This window comes from Orbicella faveolata, unplaced genomic scaffold (genome assembly GCF_042242905.1).
Source record: "Orbicella faveolata isolate gen_17 unplaced genomic scaffold, um_ofav_v1 contig_14, whole genome shotgun sequence".
Taxonomy (NCBI): Eukaryota; Metazoa; Cnidaria; class Anthozoa; order Scleractinia; family Merulinidae; genus Orbicella; species Orbicella faveolata.
Window position 1 is genome coordinate 19278231 of NW_028301541.1, and position 14270 is coordinate 19292500.

At 38.9% G+C, this 14270-nt stretch overlaps 1 protein-coding gene across 1 annotated transcript in view; it reads left to right on the forward strand.

Moving 5' to 3' along the window:
* The first annotated feature begins 12 nt into the window (after nt 1-12).
* The window catches only part of LOC110047980 (uncharacterized), an 18986-nt gene continuing 4728 nt past the window's right edge, over nt 13-14270 (forward strand). Inside the window, exons 1-7 of the mRNA XM_089286876.1 lie at nt 13-4007; nt 5627-5718; nt 6431-6539; nt 7696-7784; nt 8799-8875; nt 9548-9642; nt 14170-14256. Coding sequence (XP_089143002.1) covers nt 601-1893 — 1293 coding nt within the window. The 5' untranslated portion in view covers nt 13-600 and the 3' untranslated portion in view covers nt 1894-4007; nt 5627-5718; nt 6431-6539; ... (2 more) ...; nt 9548-9642; nt 14170-14256. The remainder of the gene's footprint in view (nt 4008-5626; nt 5719-6430; nt 6540-7695; nt 7785-8798; nt 8876-9547; nt 9643-14169; nt 14257-14270) is intronic.

The window sequence follows — 14270 nt, forward strand, 5'->3', positions numbered from 1 at the left end:
AACGCATGGAGAGTTAAGTTTGGAAAATATCGAGAAAAACTTCGAACGAGAACTTGAAAATGATGTGTTAATTTTTTTTTTTTTTTTTTTATGGTGCGGAACCCGACGTATCGCTGTCTGAGAGCCAAAAAACCCCAAACTTTTTAATTTCAGCAATGCTGAAGAGTAATCTTTTTTAATGCAGTTTTGTAAATTATGATATCAAATTATTCGTCCTTTTTTTGATTTATTCCTCAGTTTTTAAACTGGTTCTGTTTGGAGTTCAAACTTGATCCTGATAACGTCAGCTAATTTACACACACCATGTGAATATATTATCGATCACAAAATTGAAAACACACTTTACAACAGAAATATTCCTCTCTGTCTAAATTTAGAATGAATCATTTCTGAGCGAATCTTTCATTAAAGAAATGTAGTTAGGATTTTGTGGTTGAGCTGTAAATTGCCACTGCAGTTGTCATACGCGTGACAAAAGCAGCGAACAAAGATCACAAAACTGAGATTAAGTAATTTCGACACACTATTGTATTTCTTTTATAATGGAGTGCTTTTGTTTACGCAACATTTTGCCGCTTTGCAAACAGAACCAAGAAGGAAATGACGATGGAATACGACAGTGAAGTTGAAAAGGCGACAAACTGTTCCATTCGTGATGATGAAGCGGAGATAGATATCTTCCTGAGGGTAACCCCATTGCTTACATTTTCATCTGGGCCTGAACCAAGCATTCAAGACGATGGCGTCGCTACAGAAGGACAGAAGCTGGTTAATTTGGAAAAGGTTTCTGGTACACATAGCGGCCACAATCACAAGCAGACGAGCTTGCTTTCAGGAGACGAAAACGTTGAAAAGCTCGGGGAATCAAAGAAGGCTCGAGCTAAGAAGTTCAAGCTCGACAGATCTGCCGAGGTCAATGCGGAATTGCCAGATTCACCAGAAAGTTCCCCAACAAGTGCAAGAAATCACAGAATGGCTCTAATACGAAGCTTATCCAGTTCTGCACCAGCGGCTCCAAAAGAAGTGTCTCCGAAACGAACACGACGGCTGTCGGACCCCACTGTTCCTAGCGCGAAAGGCCTCGTCAAGACCTTCGAAAGGCAAGCAAGTTTGAAGAAACTCCGGCCGTACCTCAAGCGAAAGGCCGTGTCTCCATTGCATCTTCTGGGCAAGGTAACTGCGTCTACCGGTTCCAAACATAACAATAATGACGTGACTCAGAACAAGGAACCAAAAGGAAATAAAGTTCGTCTGCCTAAAGGGCTGTACCCTTCTTTTAATAAAGCTTACGGCGAGCAGCTTTCTCAGAAGGAAAGACGAGGTTCAGATCCGTCTGGTGTGCCGAGCAAAGAAGATAAATGTAGTGTGGGAAATGGCTATGAAACAATGATAAATGATTTCTCAAACCAGATTCAGGACCTTGCCTTCAACTTGGAAAATTTGACCACTTCTGAACACACCAGGAATGAGCTTGCTGTATCAAGCCACATGAAGACAAACGGTCAACAATTTGGTGAGCCAGAGCCGAGGGACAATGGCACGAGATATTTTTTGAAAGACGGTGACATCCGTTTGCAGGAAATGTTGGAACAGGTCTTGAAGTCGCATCTTGTGACCATGGATGATTACTCGCCGACAAGTTGTGACCGGGCAAGCAGGAGCATTTGTAAGATAACAACCCGGCTTCTTGGCGGTGACCGTCGCCAAAATCGACCGTGTGAAGGCCAGCGTAAGGTAGCCTGCCTGGTGTACATTGGTGCCATCAGAGATAGCGGAATCCAGATGGCAGCCCAGGCAATGGGGTGTCCAGATGAAGACAATTTTGCGGCTGCTAGTTTCAGAAATAAATCCGTGTACGGCTTTGCAGTTGTGATCGCTACACCAGCTTTTTAATGATTAAAAATATGAAGTTATCAAGCCAATCAGCGCTGTAGAGTTTCTTGTCATCAACAATTTCTTGCCCGCGTCGAAGATTAGGGAGAATAAAACTGAATGTCTGGGAACACGCTATACTTAACAAAATAATCCTTATTTTATATTAATTTTTGTCAGGTTTAGTGAGCATTAAGTGGCTTGATGTGTGATTACATTATATTTGTTATTCTTATTATTTGTTCTAGTTGGAAAAAAGTCCTCGCAACTGCTTCTGGCATTATGTATTCTAAAATTGTAAACAATTATTGTAAATAAAAATTGTGAAGTGTTTGTGAATTGCAAAAGAACGTTACTTTGTAAGTGATGTAGTTTTACTTAACATCCGGGCTTTGCATTAGGTGTATTTAAAGCATAGCTTTTCTGATGTAGTTGATTCGATTCCGGAACTTTAGAACCCGGACACCGGCTTTAAAATTGCGCTACCATATTCATTAAACAGCTCTTAAGTGAATTTGTATTTGCGCTATTGTACTACTTAAATGATTTCGCTTCTTCTCATGATATCCTTGAGCCCTTGTGAGCAGAGAATCGAAAAAGTGTCTTTAGCGAGTTTAAAAGTAAGGCTTAAATTCTTGAACTTTCCCAAGCGTAACAAGGTAAAAAATAAAATGTCAACGTAGTTTGTTTATATACTCAACGCGTAACTGTTAATTTCCTAAGTGATGTGCAAATTTTAATTTTAATTTCAAAACGTACAATGTAGTGAATACAACGATGATTCGTGTATGGCTAAATGACCTTGACAAGTTGAGCGTTTCTAGTGCTGAGAAAGGTCCATAAAAGAACTTCAAACAACGAACATAACATCTATTCTCAAGTGAGAAGGTGTCCTTGATCTGGACTTCAGTTTGGACGTCTGACGATATGGTGGAAAATTGTTTCGCCCGAATCAGTTGAAAATACGCGGCGGCTCTCAAGGGAATGATAGATCAAAAGGATTCTTTTCTGCAGATTATTATCCGCCCCGAGGCTGCCGTTTGGTCGAATTACTGCGACTTTGCAATTTCTTCATTTAAAAAAACAGGCAAACAACAAAAACACTGCTGCAGCACGTGTGGAAACAGTTAATCGCGTAAATCTTTTGAGTCATTCGGATATCCCGAAACATACACTATCAGGCGCTATCAAGCAGTTTCTTCGAAACACATTTTAGGATTAAAACTAGGGGTATCAAATGGTCCCATTCGATGTAAAAGTGCTCGCAAAATTTGGCTTCTGCTCGAATTGCTCGCAAAAATTAGATGCTCTTCCTCACAAAATTTTTGGAACTGCTCAGATTCTCGTTAAAAATCTCTGCAGTGCAGCGGAAGCATATAATTTGCATCTTGGAAACAGCTGGAAAACGTTGGGGAAATGATGCAGGTAGCGATGTAAATGTTTCTGGAGGTGTGTTTCCTCGTTTCATTGAAACTGGCACGCATAAGAATTCTTCGCGAAAGGCACCCGCAAAGGTAGAAAATTGTTTGTAGTCTTGCAGTCAAATTAATCCCAAACTAAAGAAAAATTTAAATTGAGCTTAGAAATTGAAACGATTTCAGTGGACCAGATAAACCACGTAATTCAAGTGAAAATATAGGTTTTGGCAATACCTTCGGTTGCGTGTGTCATTTGTCCGATTGGGTTTGTTGAGTTTCCGAAGTGCTCGCTGCTCGCCATTTGTATTTTCTAAAGTGTTCACTCGGCTAGCAAGACAAATTTGATCACCACTCGTGCTCGCAAAAATAAACGCACTGCTCGCATGTTCGTAAATGCTCGCAAAGACCATCCGATCCTCCTAATTCTGAAAGAGACATAAGAAGTCTATTATGCCTGTCTTTGGGTACCAGAGGTGTTCCATGCTTCAATAAAAGTATTTCTTGAGTTTTCTGTCTTTGGACATAACCATTTTAGACTGCATTCACTGGCAGTTATGACTATCTTCGCGTAAATATTCCATTGATTTATTAAAGAACCGGAAGCCGAGCAATGGCGTGATGTCAGATCCGGTTGAGTAATACTGAACAATCTAAGATCACGTGTCCAGAAGCATGATGTCTTCGAAAATATGGCGGGTCGATGTTGCTTCTTGCAAGGTGAGGCATTTTGGCGTTTTTCTGTTTTTATGTGCTCTTCTGTGACTTGTCCTTATATTATCATAAGTAAGATTTATTCCTTCAAAGTGAAAAGTAACTTGCAGAAGTTAATGCTAGTGGAAGCAGACGTTTTTGGAGGGTGAATTTGTCTTGAGCACATGGTAATAACATTGTCACCTCACTTGCGGTACCGGGGATAAAATGCAGACTGCAGACTACAGACTGTAAAGTATACATCATGCTATTTCCAGTATCGAGTGCTGACTGTAAACAAGATTTTTTAGCGTATAGCTAATCGCGGTATAAGTCTGCACTCCAGATCACGCCTGCAGGTGAGCCTAAATAATGCTCTCACGGTTGGCTGGCTCTCAATGATGGAAAATCAAATGGTACCTTGATTCAGTTAACAAGTCTACAGTCTGCGCGAAAAAAAATGGCAAATTTTACCGTTATTGAAAGCGGATGAGTCTCAAAGGAGCTCTATTGGCTATTGTTTAGTTAAGCAAAGAGCTGTATGCATAATTAATGTAGGGGGTTCCACGGAAATCTTGCCTAAATAGATGTCATATTTTTGAACTCGGAAGCTAAATTGTAAGGTTGCCAGTAACATTTTCAGCAGGAGGGCAGCTGATTTCCACAGGTGTGCAAAACTTTATGAACTGAATGTCTTTATAAGAAAACCTTTCTTCTAGAAGGTCAAACCAGGTGGGCACAGTCATCCTCACTGCCAGTCAATTTTCCCGCTGCCTGGCACCTAATGAAAGTCCCTGTAAATCAATTGTTGATATTATCCTTCTAATGAATTATCCTTCTAAACAAAGACCTGAATGCAGGTTCAGTTTTAGTTTTAGTCCTACTGTACTTTTATTTGTAATGTTATTATATGGTCAGCTCCTCAAGCAGGCAAGATTAACCAAATCCTGTGCTGTGATTGGTTATTCCACAGGAAAGGTGGCACTGTCTTTCCACTTGGGGGTAATATGCATTGTGTCCCCGAAGACAAAATTGTTCTTAAAATCTTGGTCAAGCTTGTTCAGTCAAGATGGCTGAAAATTGATCTAGTTTTGTGTTTATGGACCTTCATAAACATGAAAAAAAATAAAAATAAAAATAAAAAAAAAATAAAAAAAATAATAATAAATAAATAAAAAAGTAAAAATAGAACTTAGCCAATATCCAGCTAACTTGACCTTATGCTTAGTCAATAACTCATCAATCATGTAACTGGATGGAGTAGAGCACAATTCAGGGTGTACTTGGATGGATAATTTCAACTCAAATGAGCATGCAGAACGAGGCCAATTACTTTAATAGTCCCATCAATAACAAACTGATTTCAAGATTAAAAAAGTCTTTAGAGAACTTCTTTTGAGTAAAAAATGTGGTAACGTTTTCCTTAAGTACGTGTTGCTTGAATGTAGGAAACATTAAGAAGAAAGCCTGTAAAGCACAAGTAAGTTGGTTGTGACTGGGTACCTGCCATTGGACACCAGCCAATTGACTGCACAATGAATGATGAATTTTATTATAGCTGTAATCTATAGTCACTCAGACTTAAATTATAAATGTGGAATGATTGTATTTACCACCTCGTACATGTACGTTGTTTATTCCTACAGAATGAAACACATCAAACTGAAAGCCAGGAAGCCTAGATTTTCAAGACAAGACATGATGATATCAACATGGAAACTGTGATTGGCACATGTAGGTAAGTGATAGCAATAGCTATTAGAGGAGGTGAATATTATGATTGAGTGGCCCAAGTGACACACTGTCTGTTGGTATTGGGACTGCACTCCAGTGGATAAAGTTGGAGTGCATGTTTCTCTGACATTACTCACTAACTTATTGGTCTGTGTATGGTACAATTAAAAATATATTATATTGAAAAGATATTTAAAGTTAAAGCACACATCACATGATACCAAAAGTTGTTTACATGTGCATCTGTTTCATTTGGACTTCGACCTATGTGAACATTGGGCAAAACCGTGTTTGCCTGCGTTAGTATTCTGTGATGCTTTGCACATTTTCTTTGCTAATGGACTTTGCAAAATTGCATCACAGAGTGTCTGTTGACGAAGCTTAAAAAATTGACATCTAACCAGGTTGTAAGAAGCAGACGTATGCACATGCTCAGACAATGGAACCCTAGAAAACGTCAGGATTGCACATTGAAATCTGGACAAAACCTAAGGTGATGAATTTGTTAATGTTAATCTTCAATGCGAATGGCTTGTTGTTGCTATCTGCATGCTACAAAGAAAGGTTACCCTGTCTGGTTGTTTTACCATTTATCTTAGACTGCAGCCTCTTGTTTCATATTATTTTGCAGTTTTTCCAGTGCTTACAAGGCTTCAATGCTTGAATGCTCCTTTTAAATGCTTTTAAAAACCTTTTCTGTATGTATTTCTTACCAGATGGAAAACAGAGAAGCAGCAATTAAGTCCACAATCGTATTTTCTGAGATGTATATGGAAAGAAATTCACTTTGAGACATTACAGTAATAACTGTAGATCGCCAAAAAGGTGAGTCATGATTTCTTTGGGTTTGGTTAGAGTTGTTATTAATAATATTATTACTTTTGCTACCTGTACTAAGAATCATAACACACAAATGATGCTGGCAATATTAAAATGAACAGGGAAGTAGTTGTTTCATTTTCTTTCAGCTATTTCAAGAGTCTTTTGTAACATGTATGTGACAAGATAACATAGTCCTGCCTGGTGTACTGTTTTTGATGAATGTTTACAATGTATGTGTGGGAGGGGGGACCAAATAGCATCACACTTAAATGGCGTCACGAAAAATTTATCCCCGGGTGTGACTCAGACAAACAAACCATTGCGTGGTTTGAGTGACGTATGGAACAACGGCGCTTGTGAGCTCTTTAGCACGATACCCGGCAATTAATTTTGCAATTTGATGGCCTCTCCGGCTCAAAATGTCTGAGAAAAACCCATGGCATGTACCTTGGAATAATAATAATACATCTTGGACACCTTGAATCTGTTTTACATTACCCATGGCAGCAGTGTTTGCTTTCTAACATTTTTTTTTAAGCTAATCAAACACCTAGACCACCAATCTTTCTTTTTTTGCCTGAATGTTTTGGTCTAGAAGACAACACACTCATACAAAACCTTCTATTGGCCTAATTCTTGTCTGAGTCATGTGGGGGTCTCTGGTAATGTAGTCTATTTTTAGAAACTGTGTGCAACACTACCAGTATTTCTTTCCACTGTATGTATTACTTCCTTAACCATTTTAGCTTCATGCTATGTAGTCATAATTGTGATTGTGGAATTTGAGCAGACACTGTAATCTAACGGTTGGTTCCTGGGCAAGTCAAGACACTTTGTTCTCACAGTTCTCTTACCACCCCAGTTTACAATAATTATTGTTACTTGGTGACTTCAATGCTGGGGGCTAACCCTATAATTGGGGGGGGGGGGGGGGGGGACTAGCATCCCGTGTAAGGTGTGGGAGAGAGCAGAAATTCTTTATATCAGGTTAACCTTCAAAACTAGCATAAACTGAGAGTTTTGGATCACTTGGCCTGACACAGAGTCTACCTTGCCTTCATAATTTGTCATACCTCTCCCCTAGTCAGGTTGAAAAAAGTTTGTAAAACATAGAAAGTAAGGTTGTCATAAGGTTAAACAATTTCCTGTTCCTTACTAGATACAAAACATAGAAGTAACAATGAAATTATCATTTTGCTGAGACTTGGAGGAAAAATAATCATTTTGAAACGTTGGATTCCATATCAAGTGAGTCATAATTTCTTTGTGTTTGGTTTCGTGTACTACTAACCAGGAATGCCAGTGTACAGTGCAGGTGGAGACTTTTAAACAAATAGAGATGTTACTGTTCCATTGTTTCACTGTTTACATACACTGTATTTAGCTATTTCAAGAAACTGTTGTTATGTGGCCATACTACACGTTAGCCCTTCAGGGGAAGGGTGTACAGAAATTCCCTAAAATGGCAATGCCTGGGTTTGCATTGTTCGTGAGTTTTCTTTTCCAGGAATAAAACACAGCAGAGGAAGTACTTTTCATGAATATAAATTTTAAATAATCTTGACAAAGTTAACCTAAGATTGGATGAATCTACAAGTGATGCAATAACCTTTTCTGAAGGTTAGCATTGTGAAGTAAAATAAGATCAATTCACTGTCACTTACTGCAGCAGAGGGGAATATATATTTTACCTTCAAGTACATCTCAACTGTTTCGCCATTGATCCTGGACAGATTTTCTCAGATAATTCTCTTGAAAAGCCTCTATGGTCTAAACATTCCTTTGGGGTTAGATTTTCTCAGATAATTCTCTTGAAGAGCCTCTATGGTCTAAACATTCCACTGGGGTTAGAACTTTGCAAATGACATCGTACCGGCCGTTGTTTAGCGTTTCAAATAAGGGAAAACAAGCAATTTACTACAATGTTCCTTTCAGTAGTAAGGGTGATACTAAATCTTGTTGTCAAAGGCCATAAATGTCACACAATCTGGGTGGATGCTTTGGTGATATGATTGTAAAGGATTGGAGAGCAAAATGATTGAATGTGGGCTTTGTTTGGGCAACGTGTGCATTGCATGCCAGTTGACTGACAGTGCTTTCAAGAGCTCAAGGTTGTCATAAAGTTTAAAGCAGTTCCCATATATTCCTTACTAGATACAAAACCAGAAAACTGTGTGCCGAGACGTACATGGAGAAAGATTTATATTGAGGCAATAGATTCCATATTAGGGGAGTCTAATGTGTTTCTTTTTGTGTGGTTAGAGAGGTTATCAGTGACTCAATTTTACCTGTGCTAGGAATAATGGCACTCAATCAATGCAGGCAGAAAATTAAAACAGGTAGAGATGTTAATGTTTTGCACTGCAGCTCAATTTGACTGCATTGTGTTCTTGGACAAGACAGGTTACTCTCACTGTGTCTCCCTCCACCCAGAACAGCATTGCCTTGGTCAGGGAAAAGTCAGGGAAAATTAGATTTTACTAGAAGTTTTTATATAGGCAAGGCAACTTTGTTTTTAAAATTATCTGAGCCATCCTTATTTTTGTTGATTCATGGCCGGAATAGTCATCCTGCAGGGTCAGTGAAAATGGCTTTACAGTCAGAGAAAAGTTAGGGAAAAGTCAGGGATTTTTTGTTGTTGTTGTTCTAGTAGGTGGCAACCCTGCAGAAATACAAATGGGTACTGGGTGAATTTCATACTGGGGCTAACCTTGCAACAGACTGGCATCCCATTTAAATTAAGGTGGTTGGTGGGGGAGTAGAAAGATGCCTTATCAATTGATGCTACAGAAATTGGTATAAGGTGGAGTAGTTTGGATCACTGGGCCTGGTGAAGACTTAACATGGACTTTACCCTCATCATCAACTCCCCCCCCCCCCCCCCCCCCCACCCCCAGTAGGGTTGAAACTTTAAAAATTTGATCATTTTTTTTTTTTACTTGTGTAGTTTGTACCACTTAAGAGATCAAGGAATTCAAAAATTATTAAAAGGTTAAAACATTATTTTGCAGTTTCGTACAAGGTGCAAAACAGAGAAGCAAGGAAAAGAGCATGTGCTGAGACTCAAGAGGAGAAAATCAAATTGGGACATTGGATCTCATGGGAGGTCAGTTACAGTGTTATCGATGTTTGGTATTGTGTATCTAGGGATAATTTTGCACAAAATAATATGTAGGCAAAAAATTAAAACGAATAGAGATGTTATTGTTCCACTACTGTTCAGCTATTTCAACAAACTGGTTGTGTGTATAATGCGATGATCAATCTTGTCGTCATATTTTTGCAGGCAGTTCAAATATGTGATCTTTCATATAATTCAGTAGTATTCAACATCTACGGGTATATTACAAAATCACAAAGTGTCCAACTCCCAGTTGGCTTGACAGCTTAGTTGGTGGAGCATTGCACCGTTATCGCACAGGTCATGGGTTCAGATCCCGTTCAAGCCTGAATTTTTTTTTCAGGCTTTATTTATTTCACAACTGCTTAAGTTGTTTGTACAACTACGATGATCAACCATGTCTTTGAACCGGTGTTACAGTGTGGCCATATAGCTTAGCACTTTAGGGGTACGGTGTACAAAAATTCTTCAAGACTACAATGCCTGGGGTGCTGTTGTTGAGGAGTATTTTTTTTTTGTGGGAGGGTTTTTACTGTGATCTGGACTGCACATCAAGCAGTCAGGATTGGAGCCCATGGTTAGGGTCTCTGCATTGTGTTCTTTGGCAAGACACTACTCTCAAACTATCTCTCTCCATATAGGAGTACAAATGGGTACTGGGTGAACTTAATAGTGTGTACTAACCCTGTGACACACTACCATCCCATCCAGGCGGAATAATGCCTTATCATTTAATGCATCAGAGACCTAAATAAGCTGTGATGACTTAGATCACTTGGCCTGATGCAGCCTTGACCTTACATTCATTGTCGAAACTTCCCCCTGTAGGGTTGAAAAGGAAAAAAAATCTGATGGTTTAATTTTAGCTGTGTAGGTTTTAAAATTAAGAGTCCCTGTCCATAAAAATGGAAAATAACTCGGCAAGGGTCGAAAATTCGATTTCGCTCATATTTTCATGGTAGATAGGCTAGGGCATGACAAAAACTACTGGATAGTTTTTTTGGCAAAATATCCTTTTATTTCAAAGAAATATGCAAATTACCAAATTCCGTTAAAATCGTCATTTGACGCACCATTTTATTAAGCAAGTTTGAGAGCCTCGCATGCAAAACTACATCATTCTTCCGTCTTTAAAACACTCAAATATTTTTGTGCCATGTTTAAATGTGTACTGGGTTGATTTTAGGGAAAGTTGCGTTGTCGTTTTGGGTGCAAAATAATTAAATGTCGAAGACATGTATTTCATTCACTTAAAAGTACTTCGTGAATATAATTAATTTTCACCATGTGCGAAACCTTCAAATGGATCAAGCTTCTGATGGTTGAATTGCAGAAGAATGGTCTACAGATTCCTGTAAAAATTTCTTTGGGCAAATGATTGTGAGCGACGCGAGAGCTTTTCAAAGTACGTCAAAAATGCAAACATTTGGCCATCCGTCGTCAAATTTCAATTTACGGGTTAGACGTATATTTTAGCGTGCGACACATGACTTGACCTATGTTAATTTGAAATAGACACAGAGCTGATAATTTCGAAATGTTCTAACCTCATTTGCTGTAAAAGGCAGGTCCAAAGCCGATTTGACGTGTTTCTCTCACCATTCGTCGCACATAAAGCAAAGTTTGCTTTTGTTTACATAACGTCCGATGTACATCGCCAACTGTCAACTTATTTAACGGTCGAATACCATGAATCTGTGACCCTCTTTCGACACATATGATCACCACTGCATCTAAGTCAAAAACGGCTAAGTCATTTGTAGATAGTTGCTTGCTTTGCACTACACCAAACTATTACGTTTGATCATCATGGTTTGATGGTTTGAATCCTTGCTTGAAGCGGTTCCTTGTTCGTCACGCAATGCTGTCATTCCATTTTAGGGGGTAGGGGTAGGACAATTCCTATCCTAATACGTAAGGCTCCGTAAGGCTTCGAACCACTGGGAGCACACAATCGTGTTGAGTAGGAAGAGATTGAATTAAGAAATGAAAAGAATGAATAGTTTACCATTGCCCCTGTTGTTATATTTTACTCGACCACCGCTACCTACATGCCCTGCGTAATACTGTAACGCTAAACTCATACCTAGGTCTTTTCGCGCTATGCAATTATTTTTGGTTTATACATGTAATACAGTGGGCTACCCTCGGGGAAATGGGTGGTGACCGCTTAATGGGGCTAGCCGCTTAAATAGTGGTTGGTGTACCTTGAATATTTAATTTTTCACTGTCGGGCTATAAATTTCTTGGCGATCATGGAGTCAATTCAAGACAATCATGATAGACGTGTGTTTGAATTATCACTCGTCATGCACTTCAGTTTCAGACTCTTATCTGCCATCGCCCTTTCCAAAACAAAGTTCTTAAATTTTGGGTGGCCGCTTAATAGGGGTAAAGAAAATAATGAAACCCTTATCGGAATGACCAAATGGTGGCCGCGGAGGTAACCGGTCAATAGGTGTTTTATTTACAATATTTTACTGACGATAATTTTGGACTGTATTGACAACAGTCCACTATTTTCTGTTACATACCAATGCCTCGCCACCAAGCAAACAAAATACGCCAAATAAAATGGCATGGCCAGGCCTAGGGCTATTTAGTCTGTTTTTCTCACGAATTAGACACGTTGTGATTTCCTATTTTTATTTCAGGTAGTTTTTGCTTCATTGATCTATAATTTGTTTATGGCGATTTTCTTAAAATTTTAGTGAGTACAGGCACTAGCTTTACCAGCTGTTGTCTGAAACGTCAGAACGTACAACAAACGTGATTTGGACCGACGCCACGTACACTATGGAACACGATTATATATATATACACATATTATTATATATATGAACAAACAGATGAACAATGATTAAATTGTTTCACTTATCCTGAGAGTACTCTATACAAAATAGATTATAATGTGCAGCGTATGCCGTGACAGCATTGCGTGACGAACAAATAATGGCTGTAAGATTGTGCTGCGCCGACACGTTTATCAACAATGGTCAGCAATCGATCAAACGCAATATTTTGGCGAAGCGTAAAGCAAGCAACTATCTACAAATGACTCAGCCGTTTTAGACTTAGATGCAGTGATGTTCATAAGCGCAGAAAGATGGTGAAAAATTAAATATTCAAGGTACACCAACCTCTATTTGAGCGGCTAGCCCCATTAAGCGGTCACCACCCATTTCCCCGAGGGTAGCCCACTGTATTACATGTATAAACCAAAAATAACTGCATAGCGCGAAAAGACCTAGGTATGAGTTTAGCGTTACAGTATTACGCAGGGCATGTAGGTAGCGGTGGTCGAGTAAAATATAACAACAGGGGCAATGGTAAACTATTCATTCTTTTCATTTCTTAATTCAGTCTCTTCCTACTCAACACGATTGTGTGCTCCCAGTGATTCGAAGCCTTACGGAGCCTTACGTATTAGGATAGGAATTGTCCTACCCCTACCTCCTAAAATGGGATGACAGCATTGCGTGACGAACAAGGAACCGCTTCAAGCAAGGATTCAAGCCATCAAACCATGATGATCAAACGTAATAGTTTGGTGTAGTGCAAAGCAAGCAACTATCTACAAATGACTTAGCCGGTTTTGACTTAGATGCAGTGGTGATCATATGTGTCGAAAGAGGGTCACAGATTCATGGTATTCGACCGTTAAATAAGTTGACAGTTGGCGATGTACATCGGACGTTATGTAAACAAAAGCAAACTTCTGCTTTATGTGCGACGAATGGTGAGAGAAACACGTCAAATCGGCTTTGGACCTGCCTTTTACAGCAAATGAGGTTAGAACATTTCGAAATTATCAGCTCTGTGTCTATTTCAAATTAACATAGGTCAAGTCATGTGTCGCACGCTAAAATATACGTCTAACCCGTAAATTGAAATTTGACGACGGATGGCCAAATGTTTGCATTTTTGACGTACTTTGAAAAGCTCTCGCGTCGCTCACAATCATTTGCCCAAAGAAATTTTTACAGGAATCTGTAGACCATCCTTCTGCAATTCAACCATCAGAAGCTTGATCCATTTGAAGGTTTCGCACATGGTGAAAATTAATTATATTCACGAAGTACTTTTAAGTGAATGAAATACATGTCTTCGAAATTTAATTATTTTGCACCCAAAACGACAACGTAACTTAGCCTAAAATCAACCCAGTACGCATTTAAACATTGCACAAAAATATTTGAGTGTTTTAAAGACGGAAGAATGATGTAGTTTTGCATGCGAAGCTCTCAAACTTGCTTAACAAAATGGTGCGTCAAATGACGATTTTAACGGAATTTGGTAATTTGCATATTTCTTTGAAATAAAAGGATATTTTGCCAAAAAAACTATCCAGTAGTTTTTGTCATGCCTTAGCCTATCTACCATAAGAATATGAGCGAAATCGAATTTTCGACCCTTGCCGCGAAATTAAAAATTTGTCTGATTTTTACAGGCAGGCATTCTTAAGAGATAAAGGATGAAATAAAGGTTAAGGCATTTCTTTATTCGTACTAGGCACAAGACAGAAAAAAAACAACAACAACAACAAAAGCTGTGCTGAGACTCAAAAGGAAAAAGAATCAAAGTGGGTTCTCTTGTTAGGTGAGTGACAGATT